At 42.2% G+C, this 27,011-nt stretch overlaps 1 protein-coding gene across 6 annotated transcripts in view; it reads left to right on the forward strand.

The window, feature by feature from the left end:
- Positions 1 to 27,011, forward strand: part of tox2 (TOX high mobility group box family member 2) — a 125,985-nt gene that overhangs the window by 66,858 nt on the left and 32,116 nt on the right. For all 6 annotated transcript variants that reach the window (XM_086149769.1, XM_086149774.1, XM_086149771.1 and 3 more), the window contains one exon: positions 19,179 to 19,472. In XM_086149769.1, the coding sequence (XP_086005895.1) occupies positions 19,179 to 19,472 (294 nt within the window). The remainder of the gene's footprint in view (positions 1 to 19,178; positions 19,473 to 27,011) is intronic.

The following is a 27,011-nucleotide window of genomic DNA, read 5'->3' on the forward strand; positions in this document are numbered from 1 at the left end:
AACATTTCGTAGATGACCCAACAGGAAATGATGTTACTTTATTGCTGCTTGCAGCTCGATTAAAAATGACCGCTGTAACTGATTAATCAAGATTAACCACTCTGTAATCGCATGAGAAAAGTTTGTTGATGAATGAATCGGCCTATGACTGTTCAATAGGCGAGTGCAGAAAAGGACTTTGTGTCTCTTCATCATGACCTGGTTGACTTCCAATCTCATCTGGCTGCTGGGTTTGTCTTGACATTGTCTTTCTGGAGGGTGGTTTGGGATTCTCATCAGCTGAATCAATCTGCAAAGCTCCATGTAATCCTTGATCTTCTACCACGGAGAGGAGAGCGGTCCACAACGACCCATTTCGCCGGCGGGTCAGTCAATGTATCCAATGTGGACTCATATATTTTGTATATTTTGAATCCCAGCGTGTGGTCGAGTACTGACTGGCAAACTCGGCTTGCTTGTATTAGCAATGCTGGTGTCCTCCATAGCAAAGTTAACAGTACTGACTCGCGCGCTAGCTCACGCATGCTAAGCGTTCAGTTGCTGTTATTCTGTGATACACAGACCCCTTTCCCATACAAAGTGCAAGGAAAATAATGTTTGTTTATACTTCCATTTGGAAAAATTCTTAACTATCCCATCCACCGGTGTGGTCTCATCCATCGTGTTAACATACCTTGGGTCAGTGTAATCTGTCCAGCTGCAATCTGTGCTAATTGAGGTGCGATTAAAACTACAGTATAGTATTTTCATTAACTGTAATTAATTAATCACAATTAACCAATTCTTTAGCTATAATTTACGGTCGGCACCGCACCACCTTTAATCCGAATTAACGCACACAAACTGTTAAGCATTCGAATCAATGTACACCAAATTTTCTTGTTAAAGTAAATAATATGCCTTTTATTGTCGCAATAGATTTTTTGGGGGGATTTTTTGCGTTTTTTTGTTTTTTTTTTTTGCAGCTCTTGATATGACTAGTCGACTAGTAGTCCATGACTTGACCACTATTGAGATAGTCATTAGCTGCAGCCCTGATATTGGTGAAATGGTTTAACTTCCATTTCCATACAATTATTAATCTAAATAACAATTAGATAAAATAAAGAAATCCAAGTTGCTCTCACCTTTTTGTTGTACTTTTTGTGTTTCCTCTCCTATCCTGCTAAATATTCTCCCTGTTAGAAAGGGAGCAGTTGTAGCCAGCTGCATGTAGCTAGCAATGCCCAATTTTCCTTTAGGGTGGATCTTGTTGTCTGTTTTTTGCCGCTTTTCCCGGTTTCGCACCGATAGCTTTCGGAGTTAGCGCATTTCCAAACCCCCCAAATGAGTTTACGCTCGAGAGAGCAGAGCAGCGGTGGGAGTCTGGAGAGGTGAGAGAGAGAGAGAAAGAAAGCTGCAGGCGCAGCGTTATTAAGCGGTTAATATTCTCGAAGAAACAGGACGCACTGTAAATACACGAGCCATGTTCTCCACATTCCTGCTTCAACCAAAACAAATCACGGTGCCCGGAGCTCGCTTTCCTGCGCTCGCTGCTTTGTTATCTTTCCTCTATATTGACTCCCCGCTCTGTTATTCTTTTCTTTTTTTCACCCCCCCTCCCCCCCCGTGCACAATTGCATTTAAATGCATTTGGGTCACCAAATGAACTAACAAACTGACGGCGTGAAAGCATCAACAATTGGGCCCAGGCCAGTCAAGGTGGGAGGAAATGTGCCGGATGTTTGACCTCACAAGTTTTTGCACCTCATGATTCTGGAGCCAAAATGGCGACAGAGGAAATCGCACTGAGCAGAGAAACAGACTTTTCCTTAGGTTTTTTTTCTTTACAATCGCATCCCGATTGTTGCAGGGTTCAAGATTTTTATATATTTTTAAGAATAATTCATCGCTGAATTCTCCGCCGCATAGAAAAAGACAGCATCTGTCATTTATTCGCTTTTTATTATTAATTAATTAAAAATTCCCGGTTCAGGGTACAGTGGTGAATGCCTCTGCCTCACAGCAACAAGGTCCCTAGTTGAGTCTCCATGTTCTCTCTGTATCTCTGTGGGTTTCCTTTGGGTTCCTCAGTGGCCAAAAACATGCAGAGGGTTCATTAGAGACCCAAAAGATGTATGGATGACTGAGTGAACGGATGATTTTCTCTACATGACCTCTGAATGAACAGGTGAATGGTTGTACGTCTCTAACTATGTGGCCCTGAGACCTCGGTGAATTCAGCCTCTCGCTCCCGGACTGCAAGAAAGATGTTATAGATAACGCATGGATGGACAAGTTGAAAAGGCCTGCTGCTTTTCCGGTTGTCGTCCCCTCCCACCTGGAACTAGTATGTTTTTCAGATAAACCAATATATAGTCAGACTGCAGGTCAAATCGAGTCACCTATACATATACAGTAGTCCTGCGTTTATCATTTATCCAGAACCTGGGATGAAAAAAAATCTGCAACGAAGCAACCATATTTTTATTTTATTGTTGATATATATTTTATGAGCCTCCCCCACACACGCTAAAATGGTTAGCATCTTCCTCTGCAGCGCCAGATACCTTAGAAGGTGCAGAACACTTAGCTGGCATAGTTTAGGTAAATTACAAATTTTCACAGTTAATTCACACCAACAAACTAGCTAGCTGATTGGTTGCCACCCGAGAAAATGCTTATTTTAACCATAAATAATAATAATAATTATATTAATAAAATAAATCAAATAATGATAAAAATAACAAGCACATAAAATACATTTATTTTGAGAAAAAACACTGCAAAAAAAAGAAAAAACTTTTTTATCTGATTTTATTGGGAAAGGTGAACTGGGATATGGCGAAGAACTACTGTACATTTATATACATATACAGTGGTCCCTTAAGATATGAATTTAATTAGTTCCAGAAGTAGGTGCGTATGTTGATTTTTTTTTTTAATTTTTAAACAAATGAATTCATTCCACCCCTCAAAAAAAACTCACAACATAAGGATATTAATATAGAAAAACCCTGAAAAAGAAGGATATTATTAATTTAAGGAACATCAAAAAGAAAAAATCACGACTATAGTTAAGTGGCCGAGGGAAGCTGCAGGTGGGTGCAGCAAGCAGCGCCAATTTATTGGATGCGGAAGTGAACTAACTCAGCGCTTACCACGCAAATTTTGAATTTTGATTTTCTCGTTCTCGTATCATGACACTTTTGTTGTATTTCAAGGATAAATTTAGCTCAAATCGTGCTCCGTACCTTTAAAAAAATGATTCGTATCTTATAGGGGCCACTCTGTATAGATTTATATTTATATATGCTTATTCATGCATGGGATAACCTGACATAGACCTCAAGAATGGGGCTGTTGTTGTCAAATAACAGCGAGTAAACAGCGCGACGTTGCGATGTATGTTTTCCCGTTGAGTCAGAAGGGAACAAGGTCAGTGACACTGTCACCCTGACGTTCCTGTGAGACTCGCCGTTCGACCTCGCCTGGTTTTGACCCACTTCCACCCCCCCGTTCCCCCCCCCCCCGCCAAACAGAGTGACAAACTGTCACTGATTCCACGACAAAGCCACAACCCCCTCCCGGCCTCGGTATCACGGTATCAACAAGGTCTTTGTGCACCTCCTGCCTCCGCCCGTGGCAGCGGACCTTTGTCCTCCAGCCCATGGAGCGAGAAAGAGCATCCAACGATGGGAAGCTCCGATTTGCTCTCCGATTTTTATCGGATGATCACGTAGGCGACCATTTTTTCTTTTTTTTTTACACATCACAAAGTTCCCAACAGACTCATGGCTTCTCTCCGGCTGATACCGAACACAAGCGCGGAATCAAAGATAACACACTTCTCGTCCTGGTAGCTCGGCAGTGGAGGAGAAGGAAACAGTTTTACCTCTGCAACGCGTTGCTCTTGATGTCTTTCTTCCCCCGCAACTTATGAATTCATTTAAAGGAAAATGATGTTTGAGGGAAATATGTCATGAGGGGGAGAAAAAAAAGGAAAAAGGATCTGTGATGGTTGGAGGAGAGAGAGAGAGAGATGGAAAAACTCCATCGGGGGAATAATTCAGCTAATGGAGTGACTGTTTGGATATTCAGCAGAAGTAGTAACGGAGATTATGATCTCGCAATTAGTGTAACAAGGTTTTATTGATTGGCTGCCGCTGCGGTGTCTTTGCTGCCAGAACGCCGCGTGTGATTTTAACATGCGCAGCGTGTGTGTATGTGTGTGTGTGTGTGTGTGTGTGTGTGTGCAGCACAGCCAGTCGCATCAGTTCTACTAACAGCTACAGCGTGAGTCGTCTCTCTGCTAGCTCGCTTTAGCGTCGTCTACGCGCTGATGGCAACTCTCGGTTCTTCCCCTCACCTCTGCTGTCGTGGCTGGCGTGGGAGGGTGTGTGTGTGTGTGTGTGATTAAGGATGTGTCTGAGTGATCAATCAGACACATCCTTGATTGATAGCTCTTTTTTCGATGGGCCAAAACCTGTCTGTCGTCACCTCTGACAGCGTAAGATATGATGTCTGCGGAAAGTCGTCGGCGACCCCCCCCCCCGTGTGTTTTCCGATGAACTGTTGCGTAACGTGATCCCTCACCCATTTTTGCACAACCTTTGAAAAATCCATCACATCCCTTAGTGCTGTGAATTAAAGGCCCGTTCCACCTTTCCGGTTCGGATGAGTGATACTCGTGCTGGCAGCGGCGCAGAGCTGGCAGCGTCCCCTCCCCCGATTGGTCAGCTCCAGCCATGTGTGACTGACAGGAAGCTCGCTGATTTGGGGGACAGACTCTCGTGCCCGGCGTTGATTAAGCCTCTTTTTGTAAACTCCCGCCATTTTCGGGGTCCCCCCCCACACACACACACACATCCTGGCCCTGCTGGTCTGAATTATGGCTCGGCCGCATTAGTCTGATTTACAGCTTCCTCCCCCTGTTTAGATTGAAGGGGGTGGACTGGGATGGCGGACCCTCCTCCGATTGATCCTCCTCACTTAGTGCCTTACCCTTTTACTCTTTGCCTCCATCTTCCACCTCCCTTCTCTTGCAGCCTCACCTGGTTTACCCTTATTCATCACCCTGACTGTGCTTCCCCCCCCTCCATCCAACTCTACTTTCTCTCCCTTTTATTTATCCCTTTTTTTTCCGCACCCTATCATCCCACAACGCACCCCTGACCTTACAACACCACCCCCTTTACCTTTTCCCACATTGCACATCGCTCACCTGCCCCCCCCATTCCATCCCCCCTCCCTTCCTCGCTACATCTTTTGTGAAAATGAAAACAAAGCGCGGCCTGCCAAAATATTTCTATAGCTGTTCGCTGACGAAGCAGGGTGTGGAGACAAAGCAAAGAGATGTGCAGGCATATTTGTTGCAGCGGCTGGGAGATGGAAAGCTCTGTCTCTCTCTCTCTCTCTCTGTCCATGGCATTTTTACAGGCATTTGAAAAGCCCCCCTCGCCAATGTAAAAAGCTCTGCATTGGCATGGGCTGCAAACACGTGGTTGTATATTTTGATAAAACCCGTGCTCCGCCGAGTTGTCATCACATCATCGGAGGTCGATCAGATAAAACCAATGGTGACCTTTAATGTGTTTGTTTTCACCCCGGGCCAGTCGGCGAACCCATCGCTCTCGCGCGCCATCGCAAACACCCGGCGTTCATTTCTTTCCGAAAGAAAACCCCTTGGAAAAATTGTGGTTTGTTGTCACTTTTCAGATTTTAATCACTGACACAATGTGTTTGAAATACAGGCGGCGTTTAAAAATAGTTGGACGCGCCATCTGCCACAAAGTAGCCAGGAGAATGTCAGGAAAAACATGAGTGAGGCGTGTACTTTGTGGACTTATCTGTGAAGAGATGGAGAAGTTGTTGTCTGTGAGATATCGTCTGTGAGACGGGAAGAGACATTTACAGGGATTCGGAGCAGCAGACGCAGAAGAGTCATTAAAGCAAGTTTTGGACGATTTTATAGTTTTAAAAAGAGGCTTTCACTTTGTTGCTAAATGTAATTTAGCAATTATGCAGAGCAAAGCGTGTAAGTTACATTTGGCAACACATTGTATCATGATGTGTGTAGCTGCTAAGTTAAGCGATAGAGCTAAAAATGAAAAACGCATCATAAAACCACTTTATTTCTATACATTCTTATGTATTTGGTATTATGTGCTATTATTTTTTATGTATTATTTGTTATTAATAAAATACATCTTTCTTGTGTAAAAACATACAAAAACCTGGGGGCTGGAGCAGATTAATAGCGTTTTTAGTCAATTTAATGAGGAAATTAAATTAGATACACAAGAAAATTGAATTACGAGCTCGGTCAAGGAATGGATTAAACTCCTAAGTTAATGTGTTCCTGGATAAATAAAACCCCTTGAACTCACATTGATCCACGAATTACCAAAGCTTGAAAGGAAAGGACAAAAATAAAGCTTTTATAGTCTTGAGTTTTGGTGTTTTCCCGACTTCGCCCCGGGTTACAAATAGACGAAAGAAAATCCGTGCAGGTATCAGTGATTACAGTTTCCGGTGCTGGGCTTTTAAACCCAGGACATTAACGTACTTGTGGGCGATACGACAGACCTTACCATCGACAATTGCATTTAAAACGAGGTGGTTGAGGAACGGGTGCTTCTTCAGTTATTTCATTCATTCATATTTTCCTCACAAGTCGATTGTTTAAAATGGGAAAATGGGAAAATCGATACGCGTCGGGCGGGGAAACCCTGAAATAATGGTTTCCTGATTAACTTCGTGTTTATCGGCTATTATCCTCCTCTATCCTCGTGTTAAGAAAAAGCGCTATCACATCTCGCCTGTTTCAAAGCACTTTAGCATGACATAGCATTCACCCATTCACGCACAAACTCAAAACAGAGAGTCCGATTTTATTTAGCTCACTGATATCTCTAAAATGATCTCCAGGGACCAAACATTTCAGTTCATGAGCGAGCACCTATCGACATAATAATAATATACGGTAACAGCAGCCTGAACAGTTACACGCTAATGACACAATCATGGCTCCAGTATTCAGAAAAGAAATAATGTCGGGCAGTTGGCAGAGCCATTGTAGTGAAATGAGTGGATGCAACTCTGGAAAAGACACAAAGTCAGTTTTGCGCGGACAGGAAGAGCCAGGAATCAAACCGCCAGCCTACCAACTGAGCCACAGCAAATCTGCTGCTGCAAGGTAAAGATCATGGTACCAGCTGACTCTGGCTGCCATGTTTGTTTGTCTGTTTCTTCAGCTCTTATTAGCATTTGGCAAGCTAGCATGCGCAACGGTGGTTACCGTTAGCATACAGCCGAGAATACAAAAGATATCTACTCCCTTGACTGTCTGAGCGACCTCTTACACACTTTCGAGCTGACTGATTTTGCTGAAGAACGACAACAATAAGAAGCGTGATGTAACCCGGCCGTATCACGGACGACCTGTTGCCGAAGCTCCTGCGACGGCAACAAGTGTGACACCCGGCGAGCGTCTCTAGCGAACAACAGGGAGGTTCATTGACACTGGAGAGCCGTCTCCTCCGCTCCCCTTATTAACAATGGCAGCCGGAGTACGGCGGTCCAGATGTTAGCCTCCCGCTCCCGCCAGCTGTGCCAGCCCCCCGATACACAGCCTCATTGACTCTGAGACCGATGGCTCGGAGGCGAGGGGGAGGCGCTTAAGAAGGTACTGATACGACGGGAACTCGGGCAAACCCCCTGACGGTTATTGTGCAAGAATACCTATGGAATCCGCAGTAAGGCATCCCATTCAGTGAGAAACTGACACACAGTTATAGCAGTTTAAATGACGCGCATACACACACCACTCCATGCCACATAAACTTACCGCCCTCCCCCCTTCCTCCTTGTGCAAAGCGGAGTTATTTGTGGGTGACAGGATCCAAACAATTGTCAGAATAATGTACGTTTGTTTAGATGGCTGCACCATCAGCACTCCCTTTGTCGTCTCCTGCATTGTCACGGTTGGTCAGCGCAGATCCACCGACCTTTCATTGTCCTCCCGCTCCCCCCCCCCCACCACCACCACCACCATCACTACCACACATTTATTATCATTTTTTTTTTTTCTTCTAGCAACAATTAGTTTTATCATCTAAACACGTTAGTGGTATTCTTCACACGCTAATACCAATTTTTGACAGCCGGAGCAGAAGAGCGAATAATCGAAGAATCGTCGGTTCGACGAATAACTTGCGCTCCCCCCTCACCCCGGCCGGGAATGCTTATTTTGTAATAAGTCAGCAGTTGCTGTTGCCGTGGTGATGCAGCCCCGAATGGGAGTAGCGGATACTTTGCTTATGGCTCTCATTGGATTCATGCTGGATTCATCCTTCACACGTCCAAAAAACAGAATCGTTGAAGGGGGTTGATATATTCAGATAGATTTAAACGCACCGGCTCTTCTTGTCATGTCTTTTCATCTGCCGTTCTCCATTCATTACATGTTCTTTCGATATCTTTTTGTCAATTGTGGCACGGCGGTTCGTGCTTCTGCCTCGCAGCAAGAAGGTCCCTGGTTTGGATTCAGATCCAGAAGGCGTTTCTGTGAGGAGTCTCCGTGTTCTGTTTGAATGTGAATCCCCATTGGATCGAATCGAAATGCTATTAATCCACTCCGATTTTGATATGTGTTTATAAATCAGAAAATTGTTCTTTAAATAGCATATAATGTTAAAAATAAGGAAATAAGGCAGGGAAATTAGAGAAGTTGGGGGGGGTTCTATTTGGTGCTCTATCGCTTAATTTACTGGCTTACTTGTTAGGTGTTAGAGAAGAAAAAATGTACTTTAGGTATCACAAATAATATGTAAAAAATAATAATACATAGTAAAAGAGAATGTAAACAAATAAGGTGGTTTTATTAAGTGTATTTACCTTGAATATCAAGCGGCAGAAGAGATGGACTGAGGAGTTTTGGGGGGATTTCATTTGGTGTTTCGTCACTTAACTTACCTTCGTGGCTCCACACTTAATGCTAAAATGTGTTGCAAAAAGTAACTTGCACAATTTGCTATACTTTATGGCTTAACTTCATTTAGACACGGAGTGAATGGTTCTTTTTACAAGGATCAAAACATCCCAAACAGACTCTGATGAAGCCGTATGTCTATGTGACGTGTGAATGAGTGAGTGAATGTGTTTATGGAGGCTCTCAGTCATCCAGATTATTGTGAATTCATGTCGAAAATCTTCTTCTCTTAGCAAATGAACTTGAAATTCTTCACTCGACGACGTTTCACCCCTCATCCCGTGGCTTCTTTAGTTCTGGGGTGTGAATGAGAGGGTGAATGGTTGTAAGTCTCATTGTCGAGAGGCTCCCGCAGCCGTGCACGACCCCGAGTGCAGGACAAGCGGTATAGATCACGACGTAATGAATGAAAAGCGAGACTGATCGGAGGTGAACGCCAGCTTTCCCGAGCCCCCCGAAAGCAGACGGCCCCAGTCACCCCGACTCAGAGTTGATTACTGACCGAACTTCCCACTGACTCGGACGAAAAAAAAAAAAAAAATCCTTCCTAATTGCACATATTCTCTCTCCTTTCTTTTAAGTCTCCTCCTCCTCCTCCCTTGTGTATCCTGTTCCTGGCGCTCGTCTCACTTGTCAGTCAAGGTCACGGGGTCATCCTCATCTGATCGTGTGTCACCGCAGATTAGAATCAGAGCTTTTGTGCCATGTCATATTTCATTACGCGTTTGACTCATCTTGCAAGTCGAGGGGTCAGCGTGATTTGATTGGCTGACAGAAATGATATAATTTGTGTTTAACCCTGGGCTGTATGAGACTCTGAGTGGCGTACTAATACGTTTTGCAAAGATGGGGCAGGCCCTCTCCGCGAGCAACTAATTTGAAGTGGCACGCCACGGAGTTGAAGGAGAGCCAGCGCTATTGCACAACATGTGCTGAGGTTATGAGGGAGGTTTTATCAAATAATAAACACAACCTCTCGTGTACTTCATTTTAACTCTTGAAATAGATACTCGTGCTCCTCCGTTATCCCCCCACCCCACCAAATCTGCTCCTTTTTTTGTTTGTTCACACGCCGCCCTCATCGGTTCTTCTCGCTGAATTCGTGCCCCCGGCCTGATTTCTCTCTTTCACAGCTTGACTTTAGCTAAGGAGGGACTCTGATTTACGGATGGCGTCGGCGGTCACGAGCGTCGTTAGCACCCGGCGGGTGGCGGGTCGACGTTTTTTCGATCACGATATTTTATTTGGGTCAGGAGCCGGGGGCAAATCTGTGCAGGGGTCGAACCCGAAACCTCAGCCGGATGAGGTGCACTGCCGTATACATTAACACGAAACATTGTGACATTTATTCAGTCATTCATTAATTATCTATGCTGCTTTTCCTGCAGACATGGTAGCGTCGGGTGCGTCTTGAGCCTATCCCAGCTTTCACTGGGCGGGAGTAGAGGTTCTTACCTGGACCGGTATGCCAGTCAATCACAGGGCCGCATATGGAGACTAAAACCCATAGTCACTCATTTAAATGTCATATAGTGATGATACAACATGTTGTCACTCCCAATGACGACCCTGTATCATCATTTGTTGACGAAAGTTACTTTGAGACTATTCCAAAATAAGACATTACTGCCATTGGGATCTTTTTGAAAAAAAACAACAACAAATAAATCATGGTAAACTTATATTTTATCATCAAACAATCATTTGCCCTCTCTTTCACAAATGTGGACGATTTATAAATATATTATATTATATTTAGATATAGATCTAAATCCAGATGTAGTCGTCCATCGCCATGTCACGGTTCACCTTCCATGTTCTCACACTTTTTGTGGATTTTTAATTTGTGATATAAAATTGCAAAAAAGCCATGGCATAGCAAATAATCTGGATATAAAACTGACATATGGTTACAATAGTAAATTAATATAATTTCATATAATGGATCTTTCGCTATACTATACCACAGATTTTTTGCGGTAAAAATGTAATTTTAAATCTTGATCATTTGTGCTATTTTTATGGTAAAATAAGCATTTTCTAGGGTGGCGACCAACCAAAGCATGGTGTTCAGTATCCTGGGCTCTGATTGGCTCAGCGACCGTAGCATCATCCTCAGAATCGCCTATGCATTTAGCATATTGCCTTGTTTAATTTTTACATCGATGTCCGATCGCTACTCATGTAAGAGTATAAGAAGTTTTCATAATAGTGTGGGAAAGGTTAAATAGAATGAGGGGAGGGTCATAAAGCTTTAATATATATATAATAAAATAAAAATACTGCTGCTACTTTGTGAATTTTCATTTATCCGGCTGCAGCTTCCTTTGATATACCGCCCCCCCCCCCCCCGCTCCGCAAACATGCAGGAAAATCAAAAGAAAGACTTGTGAGACAATGAACAGTCAGTCTTTCATAATTTTTCATAATTTACTAATTATTTTTGGTTTAATGAGATCCCGATGGCAGCAATGTCTTATCTGGAATTGTCTAGAAGTACCTTGGTTGGTATGTGACGCTAAAGGACCCTTAGCATTGGTCGGACTGTTGACATATTGGGAGTGAGAACGTGTTGATAGAGACACAAAACCATCCAATATCTTTTTTACATATCTGGACAATTGAAGGTCTCCAGTGAACCTCCTGTATACTTTTGGACTGTGGGAGGAAACCGGAGAACCGGAACTAACTTCTTATTTAAAGACTCTTTATATTATATTTATATATAAAATATTTCATCCGCCCCACTCGATCAGACAACGCGCCAAAATGGTGGCAACCTGTGGGGATGTTTCTCTCCTGCATAGATAAACAAAGAAGTACACAAACAAATATATAAACAAAAACATAAAAAATAGAAAGAAATTAAAAAAATAAAAAAAAAAACGCTGACAGGGTTCTGCAATTTCATCCCACATAGCAGTGGTCAGATAGCAGCCGCTTGCTTCTTCCCAGCCCGTTCGGATACCGGCTACGTGACAGGTTAAACCCCCCTCACACTTTCATCACGTCCAGACAGAAGCATGGCAACAGATAAATAATCCTGGATTTTTTTTTTTTTTCAGGAGGGAATTGAGATGACAAAGTATTGAGTTGGATGGAATGTTGGAGGTTTGGATGGGGAGGGGGGACCAGAACTGTTAGGGTCATGCTATCCAGGAGAGGAAGATGAGCGGTGGAAGTATAAGGTGGCTGTAACTGGATCTGCAACCCTCCCGTACAAGAAAAGCCCCTTTGTGGTTTCCCCGATACCCCTCCTCGAAACGCTGTAATTACGCCCTGGGTCAAGTTAAAGAGAAAAAAGGGAGACCCCAAAAAATAGAGGGAAGGCCAATCGGAAGGCTGTCTCTGTGGAGATTATCTATCTATCTATCTATCTATCTATCTATCTATCTATCTATCTATCTATCTATCTATCTATCTATCTATCTATCTATCTATCTATCTATCTATGGATACAGCTATCAATGCTTCAGTAGTTTCAAATGGAATCCATCTTATTGATTCCCGGGGTTTCCGTCTGTCATGAAAGAGCATTAAATTCAAGGTCTAAGGGCACAACAAATGCAAATATGCTTGTTTGGAGAAAAAAAAAAAAACACTTATTTGCAAATTTAATTTGATGAGACTTTATAAACATTTAGTTATTTGGATTGGAACAGTGTGATGATCGGTGATGATTGAAGAGCAGAATTCTTTAATTGGCTTTTGCTTATGGGTGTTCTGATGGTGCATAGAGTTACAACAAAAAGGAAACAAACTAATGAAAGTGCACTAATAATCATGTACACTTAAATCCATGTGATTGTTTAGTCTCAGGTCATATGTACGTCTGCTACTACTGTCTCTCCCCTGGTGCTGCTGTACATCATGTCAACTGCTCATGGTTCATCCATGATGGGCAACATAAAGAGAATTCATTTCCCGGAAGGGATCTGTAAATAAATTTATTACAGATAAACATATCTTCTGTTGGACATATGCATTAAATTTGTTGAAATTGGCATTAAAAAGCATTAAATTAAATTAGCTGATACCTACAGAAACCCTGCATTCATACATGTCTGTGGAGGTTCTCAGTCATCTAGTTCATGGTGAATTCCTTTTGAAATCTTCTTGTCTTAGAAACTGGACTTGAATTTCCTCACTTGAAGACGTTTCACCCGTCATCTGAAAATATTCTTCTGTTCCAATGATGATATTTGGAGTTTCCAAATATAAGCTGCATTCATACATTCATTCATTATCTGGACTTCTTATCAAGGGTGGATAAACTGGAGCCGGACCCGTCACCAGTAAATCAATGGCCACGTAGAGAGACATGCAACCATGCACCATCTCATTCTCGCGTCATAAATTTAAACAATTTAAATTTAAACAATTTCCCTCAGGATAAATAAAGTTGTTCTTAAAGGGACATTCAACCATTCATTCATTCATTCACATCATATTGAATGATGCAACTATTCACCCTCTCATCCACACGTCATATAGAGACATACGATCATACAGAAGCATACAACAAATCATTCTGACTATAAAGTGTACAAAATATACTATACAGTGTCCCTGGTGTAAAAGTACACTGCGGCAGTGTAGAGAAACTCGGTAGCGGAGCTCCCTCTTTCCAGTGTTTGTGATTTCACCATTTCCATTTTTTGGAAAAAGCAAAGCACAAAAGACCTGCCCGAATAATGTTTTCATCAAACAGGCCGTCACGGTGCACGTAGCTGCGATTCTCCACTCCGCAAATGCACCACTGAGATATTTTTATTTTTCTCTAACGCTCGATGACCTAATCACGCGACGTTGCGGGAAAAGGTGTATTCTAAGCCAAACGGCAAACGGGCTGACGCCGTTAGATAGCCTAGCAGGAGTTAGTGGTTTTAGTAATCGTGCAAGACCTTTATTTTGTGTCCTTAAATAGACTAAAAGTACTATAAGGGCACCTACCGCATGTGCCGAGATCTCATGCACTTATAGGCATCGTAGGTCCAAACGGCACATTTTCAAGTCGTGTTATTAATTGGCCGACATTCTTTTCTATATCTGAATTTCTACAGTGTCAAAGTAGAAATTTAATAAGGAAAAAAAATGTACAGATAATGAGCCATTAGCCTCAGTCAATATCATCTCCGCAAGGCCTTGAACACTCGGAGGGGGATCTGTGCCAAAAAAAAAAGAGAAGGAAGGAATAAAAAAAAAAGAAAAACAAGCTGGAAAGCCCCCAAATCAATGATATTTTTTTCTCTCAGTCCCCGACCAACTGTCTCTTCATCTGTTTCCTATAAATGAAAGGTGTGCCAGCGTGTAACAATTACAGCGTAGAGTGCCGGTTCTTAATTAAAATGTTACAGATTGGGTTTTTTTTTTTTTTTTCTGCATCCCCCCCCCCCCCCCCCCCCCCCCGGTAACACATGGTATAAATCAAAGGGGGGAAATAAACGTGAGAAAACAGCATTTGAATAATATTGAAACAACTCGGCAAAGGGAATAATGAAGAGGAAAATTAAAAAAAAAAAAAAATTCAGAGTAGGCAGCATTTGTTTGAAAAGCTGGCCCCCCACACCTTTACACAAGCACCGGTGCACACAATTGCTCCAAAGTCTTACCTTTTGTTTAGGTTTTTTTACATTACAAGAGTGTACATTAACCGGAGTGTACATATGACTACAATGAAAGAAGTGCACATTCAACAGAGGCAGATGAATAATTTACCTTGCTGCAATCCAACTGGGAACGTCCTTGGTATTTACATTTTATCATCAAGGGTGCTCGCGGGAGGGAGCCGACACGTGACACGTCCACCAGGGATGCATTTAATGATGCAAATTTCAAAAATAAAAGCGTTTGTTGCGTTAGGAGATCTCTGGTTCTCCTCTGGGTTCTCCATTTTCCTCCCATGGTCCACAAACCAACTTTAGTCCCTAAATTGTCCAAATGAGTGTCAGTACATGTCTCTTTATGGCATTTGAATGTTTGTATGTTGCTAAATATGGTTGTATTTCTCTGCAGGACTGAATTAATACCTAGTTTATCTTATTTTGTGGACCATAAGACGCATTATCAATGAATGGGTCTATTGTCATACATAAGGCGCATGATAAAACATTCAAATAATATTCTGTTGAAGCACAGCACATAGTGGCATTACAAAAAGTGGCGGAGGTAAGCGTCCTACATACTGTTCTCTGATTGGTTTATGGTTGCCAGTGATAGCGGACACCTGAAGTCACCTGAGGTTGGAATAACGTTGTATTCCAGCACCACACGATTAACTATCTAACATATTCAATCTAGGACTGACTTTAACACAACATCAGGTGTCAGGTGGGAACGGTCTGTCAATTGGTCACATAGAGCGCCTTCATTGCTTACCAAAAGTCACATTAAAACATTTTGACAGATTTTTGAGCACAGTGTACCACCTAAAATTGGTTCGAGGTCAGTAAGCACAACAAGAATTCATACACAAGGCGTTGGATTATTGAGAAAATTTAAGGATATTAAGTGCGCCTCAAAAATATAATTTGTGAATGAGTAATGTTCTTCAGAAATACTGAACCCCATGTTTCTCCTGGCGGTCTGGTTTGCGCCTAGCCTGATAGCGTGAATACTATCTGGTTCAAAGCGCTTTGTAAGTGAAGGTTTTTCATTATTATTCTTTCCGTCTTCCGCCATGAATGAACTGACTGTGATGCATTGGCTAGCGCTTAGGCTTTGCCGTGTGAAAGTTCCCCGGTTCGATTCCGACGGGGGGTTCCCACGCAGAATTTGCACGCTCTCCCCTCGTAAAAGTCCCGAAAAAACACACACAGGGGTCTCAGTTTAAACCGCCTAAAATGGCCAGGGGTGCGAGTAAAAGAGAGTGAATTTCCCGGTATGATGTGCGATCGAGAGAATGAAGGGGTGTGTGTCTATAAGACAAATGCGGTGGTGAATGGTTGTATTTCTTTATCTGAATTGTGAATAAATGAATGAATGTGCGTCTCCATCTGTGGCCTTGTGATTGTTCCATGGCGAACCCCCGCCTCAGGCTCAAATGATACCTGGGATACCGGAGCGTGGGATAAGTGGTATAGATAGTGGTATAGATAATAAATGAATGAATGAAACGAACATGCTAGACGGTTAACCCGGTTCACGTGATGACCCGGAGGGGGGGGATTCCACAGCGATGAAGGGGCCGGCGGGTGGACTCACCTCACACAATGGCCTGAATGTTTACAGCAGACAATCTGGTTTCCTTCCAACAATTATGAGGGAAATTGAATCTCAGGAAATGTTGGTTTTCTTGTCCATTAGTCCAAACAATAACACCAACCTCCTCCCCCCTCCGTCCTCCTCCTCCAACCTCCCACCCCCTCAGAAAGGGTCCACAAAAACATCTGTCTTCAAAGGATGGTCTAGAAAATGAGTTTCCAGTGGACGTCAGGACAAGGCCAATCAGACAGTGACAGTTGTCCCGTCTTTCGCCGCGACGCAGAGGATGATGAAAGTGTACTTTTTAGTGCTGAGTCGCTTCATGATAAAAACACCGCCAGCGTCTATTTTATTTTATTTATTTTGGGGAGTTTAAGGTATTGCAATTTAATGAAATTCCTCTCATCTGGCTTTGTGCTCGCTCTCTCAGATTGGTATTCATTGAAAGATTTTTCTTTTTTGATACATTTTAATCCTGCTGAAAGCCTCTGCGGAAAATATAAAAAAAAAAGAAAAAAGTAAAAATAAAAGAACATTGTCCTTGACAATGTCTAATGGCTGCTATTGATGGTTTTTTTTTGTTTTCTTTTACAAAGTTGCACATTTAAACGGGTATTTCCATTATCAAGTTTAAAAACAAATTCTCAAATTCTCATTGATCAGCCAGAAGTGTTTTTTTTTTCTTTTCTTTTTTTTTCCCCATTCTTAATAGCCGGCCGCCGATTCCGGCCCCTAATGCACGGAAGCCTCAGCCCCTACCGATAAACCTTACAGTTTATACGGTGAGGCAGATAAGAAATTGGGCCTTTGGAAGAAAGAGGCGGCGGCGGTGGGGAGGTTGCACGAAAAAACACCGCGCCCCTTACTCTTCCTTCTTTCTTCCATCTTCCCGTGCTCTTTATTTTCCAAAAGTATCTGTTTGAGAGATAAATGACCACTCTGCTGCCAAGCCTGACAGGCTACACAAAGATGATATTGAATTGATTTCAGGAACGTTGCGGAGCTGACTATTTGATGTATACCGCCAGACATGAATCATAAAAATTCTATTAAAAACCCCTTGAATGGCTGACACCAGAATATTATTTGCGATGATTAATTTGACGCAGTCATTACAAAGGGAGTCATGTTGGATCGTCTCGGGCAAAATTGCTTTTCATTCCCTGTTGATTTTCCCTGCTGCTATTTTTCTTCTCCTCACGCTCTTGTGTAGAACTCTGATCTGATTGGCCTTACTGCACCGGGCTGGGCGGAAAACATGACGGTCGGCCGCCAGTTTATTACAGATCGCCTGGCGTCCGGTTATTTTTCTTTTATTTTCTCCCAAATTGAGACGTTCTGCATTTGGAAATCAAATTGCATTTCTCACTACAAAGAACATTTTCTAAAACTGACGAGATTATTGCATGCTAATGAACCGATTCTCGATTCCATGTCTTCTCGATATTATCCGCGGATATGTGAGCTCAGATATTCGTTCATTCGTTCATTTATTATCTTTACAGCTTATCTTGCGCTCGGGGTTGTCGAGGTTTCTGGAGTCTTTCCCAACTGTCATTGGGCGAGAGGCGGAGCTCACCCTGATTGCAAAAATTCACCCTCTCATTCACACATCTGAACAATTTGAGGGTCTCCGATGAACTTCCTACATTTTTTTGGACTGTTAAAGGAACCCGGAGAATCCGGAGGAACCCCACGCAGACACGGTGGCTCGTCACCGAAAGGCTGCCCTGTTGGAAAGGAACCGGGGACCTTCTCGCTTTGAGGCTGAAGCTCTAACCACTGCGCCGCCGCAGGATATTTGTGCAAATAAAGGTTTAATCTGCAGCGAGCATCAAGAAAAACACACTCAACCCACCGAACTAGGAGAAAGAGCCAGTTGGCATGCTGGAATTTTCTTTTACACTATTTGAATAACAGTAGAATTTCACCAAAAATGAAAAAAAAAAACATATATATATATATATATATATATGGTTGTATTTTATACTTGCTTGGCAGATTCTGTGTGCTACGCTTGAAGTGAGTTGAAGTATTGGTGTTTTAGAATTCATGCCCTGATATTTCCTTCTACAAAGGCTGTGGCAAACTGCTGCGAATCCGGTGTGAGCCAAGTGGAAGACTCTAGAACTCCTGTGGGGTTTGAATATTTGCTATTGTTGTTTGAAAAAAAAAAAATCTGTGTTGGAAAACTGAAACTTTAAAATATCACCGAAAAGGCTTCTTATGATTGGAGGTTAGACTGTTGCTGATATTTTAGAGTTAGTGTAAGGACCTCTACATGCAGACACCAAATGGTTAGAATTTTTTTTCTCTTGTGGCATCTCAAAAGTATTCTGTGGTCAGAAATTGGAAATAAGCGTGGTCAGTGCGAAAAAAGCAGAAGGGATGTTATTTCCACTTTCCTACTGGTTAAAGAATGATGGATAAGTTTGAGGATGAATGTATGGAAACCTTTAGAAACTCCAGGAAACTCAGATAAAGTTTTCTTTTGCCTACTTCTTAAATTGTTGTGTTTAGCTTTTCTTATCCTCCTGGTTGGGTTTCTTGTTTGACTCCAGTAGTGGACTGGGTTCCTCCCGCTGTCATGTTCACATTTGTGCCCACATGGTTCTCACCAGGTTCTCCACAGTCCAAAAACACGCAGTAGATAGACTGTAGACCAAATGGTTCATCGGTGTGATTGAGTGTTTCTACTGTATATGTGGCCCCGTGATTGACAGGTGACCAGTCCATGTCAAACCCCACCTCTTGCCTCAACATTAGGTTGGGTCTTAACCTAAAGTGCACCTTCACGCCTTGCTGTTTTGAAGACCTTTGCATAGCATTCATCCATTCACATGCTACTGGTAGCAGAGCTGCCCTGCAAGACGCTAACCAGGTTACCTTAAGCAACTTGAGGTTCAGTGTCAAGGCAGAGTTTCCTTGGGCTTGCAGACAGCAGAAGCTGGGAATTTGAATTGGAAGGACACTCAATTCCTTGCTCCTTCTGTCTCTCTTTCAGAGCTACACAGGTCAAACTAGCGGCGGCGGCGGCGGGACGGGAGGCGGAGGTGGTGGCACTGCCAGTGGAAACGGCGCCGGGGACGAGGACTACGAGATCCCCCCCATTACACCGCCTAACCACCCAGAGCCTCCTCTTCTTCACCTGATGGAGCACGATTCTACAGGCTACCTTTGCCACTCGCTGCCACACAACGGGCTCATCAACCCGTACTCGTACCCGGAGCTCCCCACCCTCATGATGTCCAACATGTTGGCACAAGACGGCCAGCTTGTGTCCGGCCAAATGCCCTCGGTGAGTACCCCCGCCCCCGCCTCCCCCCACACACTCACCGACTCAACCAAGCGAGGATTAAGTGGCGGGCCGATTGAACCTGCACCCGGTGTCTCATCAAGCATTTCATCAAGCCTCGCACTGTCGTTTTTTTATTCCACCTTGGCTATAAAATCCAAGTTCTCTTTTTGGGAAAGTTGGATGTATGCCACTGCAGTTCTTTTTTGTGAAGTATGTTGCCTTTTTTCTACTTCGAAGACAGTTAAAAAACCCTGCTAACTCTTGTAGCCTCTATTGGCCAAACATATGTGTTCTTGTACACACTTATTATGATATTGCATAGCAATTCTAGCACTCCAATTTACCAGTTACCCAAATCCATCTGGCTAATTTGTCATCATGGAAATTCAGTTCTCTAGTGAACATACGTGCATATGTGAGTTCTGTGACACATATCCATGGGTAGCAACTCGCTCTACTTCCAGGCCGTGCCGGGATTAGATTAGGCTTTTGCAATTTCTAAAGAAAAACACATAATTACATGAAGACAACAATTCAAGTCCATTACCGTAATTCGGCGCGGCACCGAGCGCTCTGCAAGGCCAGATATCGCTCTGCTTCACGTGCACTCCATTCAGCCTGACTGACACTGATCATCCCTGCCCAATTTACAACGGACTCCGAAGATCCGCTGCTCTTGTTTCTGAATATGCTAGCACCGGTGAGGCGATGTGTGAACTGTGAGCTCATCCTACCTTTGGTAAACATAGCGACCCAAAATCAAGTCCAGATTCCTGAATATGCCTTGATATAAAAATAATAGTGACCATATTAGCATGTCTGCGCACGCTAAACGAGTTTTATTGCCTTCTCAGTGCAACCAGTCTTGAGTTGGTTGGGAGAAACAGGTACAACTGCTGTGTTTTTTTTTATCCTTGTGGTTGTCTTCTTCCTTTTAATTGTCTCTACCTGTCCTCTGTCCTCTGCCCTGTACTGTTGTGACAAACAAATTTCTCCTATGGTGATCAAGAAAGTATTATCATCTTACCTGATCTAACACACAAAAGAAGAGCTTGTGGGATTTGCATTTCAGCGGCTTCATGAAAACCTGGGGTTAGCAAAGTGTTAACCAGGGAAATAGTTGAGATTTGTGAATGACAGAGTGAATAGTTGTATGTTTTTGTTTGCCATGTGAGTGAGAGCGTGATTGGCTGTTTGTATTTTTGTTTTCTGTGATGAGAGGTTGTAAGTCTCTAAATGTGGCCCTGTGAAAGGTTCGGGTTGAACCCTGCCTCTGCAAATGACAGCTGGGATAGGCTCCGGCGAATCTGCGACCCTGAGTGCAGGGTAAGCGGTGTAGATAATGAATGAATCAATGAATAGCGCAAACACAAAACATACTTGATTTTTTTCTGGAGGTGACAAGATCTCAGTTTTAAATCCACCTTTCAAACACTCATTCAAATAAACATGTAGATATATTACATATATTTTTGCATACTCTCACCTTTTATTTTTATTTATCAATTTCAATCTTTACTGTTCTTTTTATTTTATTTTTATTAGTCACTATTTTATTCTTTATTTTTATATAGTTATATTTTGATTCTTCTCCACTTGGCATATTTGCATTCTGATTTACATATTTACATCGATTACTTTGCTTACAGAAATGTCCCCATTGTGGTTCGATTGAAGGCGCCTTCTATTTTATTCTATTCGATTTTGTTAATGAATGTTCACGCAGCATCCAGTTTGGTTCGGGATCCGACAAAAGCCTCATTTTCTGATGTGGTTTGGTCAGTTTTCTCCCAGATGCCCAGAAGGACAGGAGAAAGAAAACGAAAAAAAAAAAAAAATCAGTCTCACCCAAAGACACAAATAAACACAGAAATGATATTGCAAGCCAAAGCTGACACAAGGTTGGGGTTTTGAAACAGGAAATTATGATGGAGCAGAAGAGAGAGGGAACAAATGTTCACCTTTCAAAGCTTTTTGGTTATTGCAAAACATCCCCAACAGCCGTAGCCAGCTTTTAGAAAACAACCTTGTAGGATAAATGTAATTTCCAAGCCAGGAAGAGGAAGAGGGAGCTAAGTGAGGTGGAGGGAGGGGGGTGGCAAACGGCATACTCAGCTCTGATTCACGGACAAAAGTATTGTTGGGTAAATCCATCAGCATCATAGCTACCTTGACAACGCGTATCGGTCAATCTGTCAAGCCGTCAAGCTGTCAAACGTGAACACGCGCTGATTACTCCCCTAGCTCCTCGCCGAACTGCCTTCCCCCTCCCCAGAATTAGCATCTCTAAGCCATAACTGCGTGTGTGAGAATCGCAGGGAATTGTTTCTATCACGGCAGATGCTTCCTTTGGGTTTAAACCACGCTGACGCTCCTGCTAATCCTGTTATTTGTAAAATCAACTCAGATGTAAAGGTTGACCAACAGCATTTATTTGTTTTGCCCCCACCCCGCCCCCCCCCCACCCCCCTCGGCAGAAGATAGCATAACGTTTATCACAAATGGCGGGAATAAGGTAAAACAACAGGCGGAATACATCTTGATACAGATCTGAGATGTATACTGTATATTATATATGATATTGGAATACCCTCCCCCCCCCAAGAGGTATTGGATTCATGTGTCATTTGTCTTCATATTCATTTCACATTTCGGTCATGACCTTTACCGCGGAGACAGTGGTTGATTGGCCAGGCGTTCGCTCTGCAGTCGGGTTATTTGTTACTGCTACAGAAAGGGGCGGGGGGGGGGCACTCTTACGGTTTAAAACAGAGTGACTACTGCTCACGAAAAAATGCATCAGGGTACTCTAATGTGAGGCGAGTGTGCACGAGAAAAAACCTACTCTCCTGCTTGTTGCCACCCTGATCAAAAAGACCTGGTTGTTTTCTTTTTTTTTTCATTGATTGATTTACTCATCTATTGATTCATTTTACAAAAGGCCAAATAAGAAGAGCATACATACAACTAAAAAGGCATTAAAAATGCAAAGCAGGTAGTGCGCTATATTATTATTATCAAACTATAATACCTATAGTAATCAGTTGTTATATGATAAGAAAGTATATACACATATAAATATAAACACACAAACACATACACAGTACATGAGTCTATACTTATATATGTTTATATATTGCCTGTATGAATAGGTACATAAATACATATGTACATTTGTACCTATACATTTGTATATGTGCACCTATGTATATATAAATATATATATGCACACACATATATGCATCTATATACTGTATATATATATATATATATATGTATATGCATGAGTGTGTGTATATATGTATATATACGTTTTGTTATTACAAAAAATAAATCTTATTATTGTTATTATAGTTTGATAGTCATAATATAATAGTTTAATACCTGCCTTGCATTTTTAAAGCAATATATATGTGTTGTGTGTGTGTGTATGTATATATGTATATATATGCACAAACACATTCATATTATTGTTGAGATGTTGTAATGTGTGTGTCTTTGTATATATATATATATATATATATATATATGCTGATGCATTTTTTTTTCATTTTTTGCATATGTTCCTGTATATATATATTAAAATGTATATTTTGTGAGTAAGAATCCTCACATTGTGATATTTCTAATTGGCCCTGAGAGGATCTCCCTTGGACAGGAGAGTTTTTTTTTTTCCTTTATTTTTCCCACCCTTCAAGCTCAACTTGTCTTCTGAAAACGTATAATATTAGGCAAACCCAGAAAAGTCTACATCAAACAGCGCGCCCCGGCGAAACTACCAAACCGTGGCGGAGGTTCATTTGTGCGAACGGGGTGTCTATTAAATTGGCGCCTCACCTTGACACAGTCTGCCGGGCAGAGTAATTAAACAAACGCCGCCGCTGGAACCCGAGATGTGATCATTAACAAGAACCCGTGCTTGACATGGACGAATTCAATAATGAGGGTTAAGTCTAATTTTTGATTGTTGGTGGTTTTCGATGAAAGCCTCAAATGTGATTTCCCTACTCTTGGTCTCGTCTACGCTTTTCTGTGTGTCTTCACTCAAAACAATATCTCTGCTGTCGAAATGGATCCACTACATCTGGAGGTCAGGGCTTATATTCAATCTTGAGCACATTGCAAAAAAAAAAAAAAAAATCCATTTGGGTTCATCTTTCCTGCATCAGCCGTTCTATTGTGGTGCTGCAGTGAGATCTGTTTTCATCAGGCAGATTCAATACGTGAGCTGGGCAATGAAAAGAGCGCAATAGAGTGGGATGAAGGTGAGGATGGAGAGTGCGATAGAGAGAGAGAGAGAGAGAGAGAGTAGCGGTTTGAGAGAGGGAACGAGGAAGAAAAAGCAAAGATGTAACTAGTGTTTTAAATGGCTGTATATCTTCGGTTGTCCGAACCACCTGGATTTCATTATTCTATATGTTAAAGATAATGCAGTTTATGTGAAATGATGTTACTATTTCTTAATAAAAGCCCAGAGAGCCTGCAGGTCCTTGAATTATACCTGGGATTCAAGGTTGTGTGTGTGTCACAGCTGCATGTTCAAAAAAAAAACACAACGAAATAATAGAGCAATTATGAAGTGAAATGGAATTTAGAGGAGAGCGGCATTAGAGCTGACGCAGTGGGAAATTGCATTTACATTTCCCAGCACACCTCCTGTGTGTTTTGCCGAAAAGCTGGGGATCTGTCGGCCATTTTTATCATTATGGTTTATCATTATCATTAAGGAGGGTTGACGGTTCGATTCCCAGGAAGTGCGGTATTGTAGCGCTTTGTAAGTGGAGGCTATTCGTCATTAGGATTCTTTTTTTCTTTGGCTGCTGAACTCCTTTACAGCCGTGAACGAGCCGACTGTGGCTAGGTTCCCAGTTCGATTCCGACAGAGGGGGCTTTCCATGCCGGATTCGCATTTTCTCCCCTCGCCGAAAAACACACAGGGGTCTCAGTTAAGACAGCCTAAACTGCCCAGGCGTGTGAGTGAAAGAGTGAATGGTTGTGGTGAATGGTTATAGGTTTCTATGACAGAATGAATGTTTTTTTGTTTCTATGTGAAATGAATAAATAAATAAGTCACGGCTTGTTTGTCTATATGACACAAGAAAGTATGTAAGACTGTGAATGAGCAAGTGAAAGGTTGTGTGTCTCTATATGATGCGTGAATAAGCAAATGAATGGTTATATGTTTTTGTATCTGGCCTCAGTTCGACTGGCAACTGGTCCAGGGTGAACACTGTTTTTTTCCCAGTGACCCCCCCATGACCCTGGTGCAGGATAAGTGGTTCAGGTCAGCGGTCGCCAACCTTTTTTGTGTCAGGGACCAGTTTCATGCTTGAAAATGTTTGCGCGGACAGGTTCGAGGCGTGAGGGTTCAAATGATAAAAATTTCCGTCAGTTCACAGTATTTGATTTGAATAAAACGATAGCAGTTTATATTAGGCATTACAAAATTAAGTGCAGCAGTAAGGCAAAGGCAGAAATATTTGTTTTTCAAAGTAAGATCCAGAAGGTCTAGTGAAAAAAATATAACTTGCTTCCTTTCCAAATGATTGGGGATTGGGGACCACTGGTATAGAGAATGAATGAATGAATGAATGAATGAATGAATGAATGAATGAATGAATGAATGAATGCAATCAGATCAGTTTCCCAAGTAACAAGGGGTGAGTTGATCAATGAGAAACCAATTAATATGTTGTTGCTGTTCCTGCATGAAGAGTATTGATACATATATATGTATATCTATATACATATATATGTGTATATATTTATATATATTATACATGCATACACACACACACACACACACACATTTATATACATACAGTGTTTTTAATGTAACTGCTTGAGATCTCTGTTCAACAAATTGTAAAGAATTGTTCTGTTTCGCTCCAGAATACGCGCAGCTTTAATTCCCACAGCTAAATCCTCTCCTCCTCCCTCTCACGGCAACTGGAATTCATAATCAACCCCTTTTCTTTTAATTTTCCAGAGCTGATTTTCAACTCATAGATTTTTTTTTTTTTCTCGCTCATATTGTGTTGCATGCCTGTAGCCCCTCCTCGCCTAAACCTGATATCTTTCAGAGAGCTCTTCTCTCTGATGCTCCGATGCACTTGGCCTCCCTTTCTCTCTTTCTCTCTCTCTCTCTGTCAAAGCCCCCGCTGTCATTGCATCTATAAATTCCAAAACACATTAGACATTTAATAGCCGCGCTCAGGTTGCATTGATCTTATCAATACGGCCGTGAGAGATCCACGGCTCGGTCGGAGCTCATGAATACTTTTTTTTTTGGACTCACTAAGTGGCTGTCCTTTTTTTTTTCGTGTAGCTCTCACTCGTCTTAAGTAAATCCATCATTATCTTAACCGCTGCCGGTTTTGGAGGAGATGCAAATATTAAAATACGGCGTTCAAATTTACGACACACGTTCAGAAAATGCTCCTCAAATTCATATGACCTGTGCCTGCAACTGGAATAATTTATCTTTTTCTTTTTTTTTTTTTTGTCCCCTCAATGATGCATGAAATATTAGCCATCATCAGACCGGCTCGAGTGTGATGTTTTGAATATGGAATAGGTGATGAATGTATAATCAGCTGGGAGATCTTATGCATAACAGCCACATGTTAGCATAAAGTGATATATGCACGGACAGCTTTATATCTCCACACGCCGGACTGTTATTATTCATTTATTTTGCACAGCCCGGGGATGTGTCCACATGAGGGGGGGGGGTTTATTCGGCTATGGTCGTATTCAAATTCGCCCTCTAATTTCCTTCGCTACGACATTTTTCGACCTGCTTTTCATCCTCCGCTGTTGAAGCTTATTACCGAATATTAAGCCCACCTTGATTGTCATGTTAAGTCTTCTCTTTCTGCCTTTGTTTCTTTCTTTCTTTGCCTTCGCGGGGTATTAAGCACTCCTGGCAGACGCTCGCCCTCCTCGAGCCTGCGTGAATGAAATGTGAGCGGCGATGTCAAGCGAACTTGTCACAGACGAGCTAGTGTGAATTCATGATAAAAGAGCAGAGGTTGCGTTTTAATGCACTCCCTCCTTTTCAGGGGGTCTCAAGCCGCCGCGTTGTCAAATTCTGCTGTTATTCTTGTTGTTTTTCATGTTTTTTTGTGTGTGTTGTGGAGTAGAAGTGGATTAGAGGAAAACGGCGACGCATTCGCCGGGAAAATCCAGGTGTTGTAATTATCATGTTGTTAGCGGCAAGAAACGTGTTTACTGGAATATTTAGACATTTTTTGAAAATGTCTCGACAAATTGCTTGTTTCTTCCTCATGCACACGCGATACATGCGATCCATCCGGCTGTGGCTCAGTCGGTAGAGATCAGAACATCGGCGGTTTGATTCCCGGCTCCATGCCGAAGTGTCCGGGACAATGAACCGCGCCCGAGTTGCAGACAATGGCGCGGTTAGCACCTTGTATAGCGCCTTGGCAGCCATCAGTGGGATTGGCAAGATTTGAAGTTTTTTATCGTCATTTACATTATAAGAACATAATTATTGAGACAATATAATGGATTTCT

Source organism: Fistularia commersonii, chromosome 7, assembly GCF_037954325.1.
Source record: "Fistularia commersonii isolate RoL2024-O1a breed Wild chromosome 7, RoL_Fcom_v1.0, whole genome shotgun sequence".
NCBI classification, from domain to species: domain Eukaryota; kingdom Metazoa; phylum Chordata; class Actinopteri; order Syngnathiformes; family Fistulariidae; genus Fistularia; species Fistularia commersonii.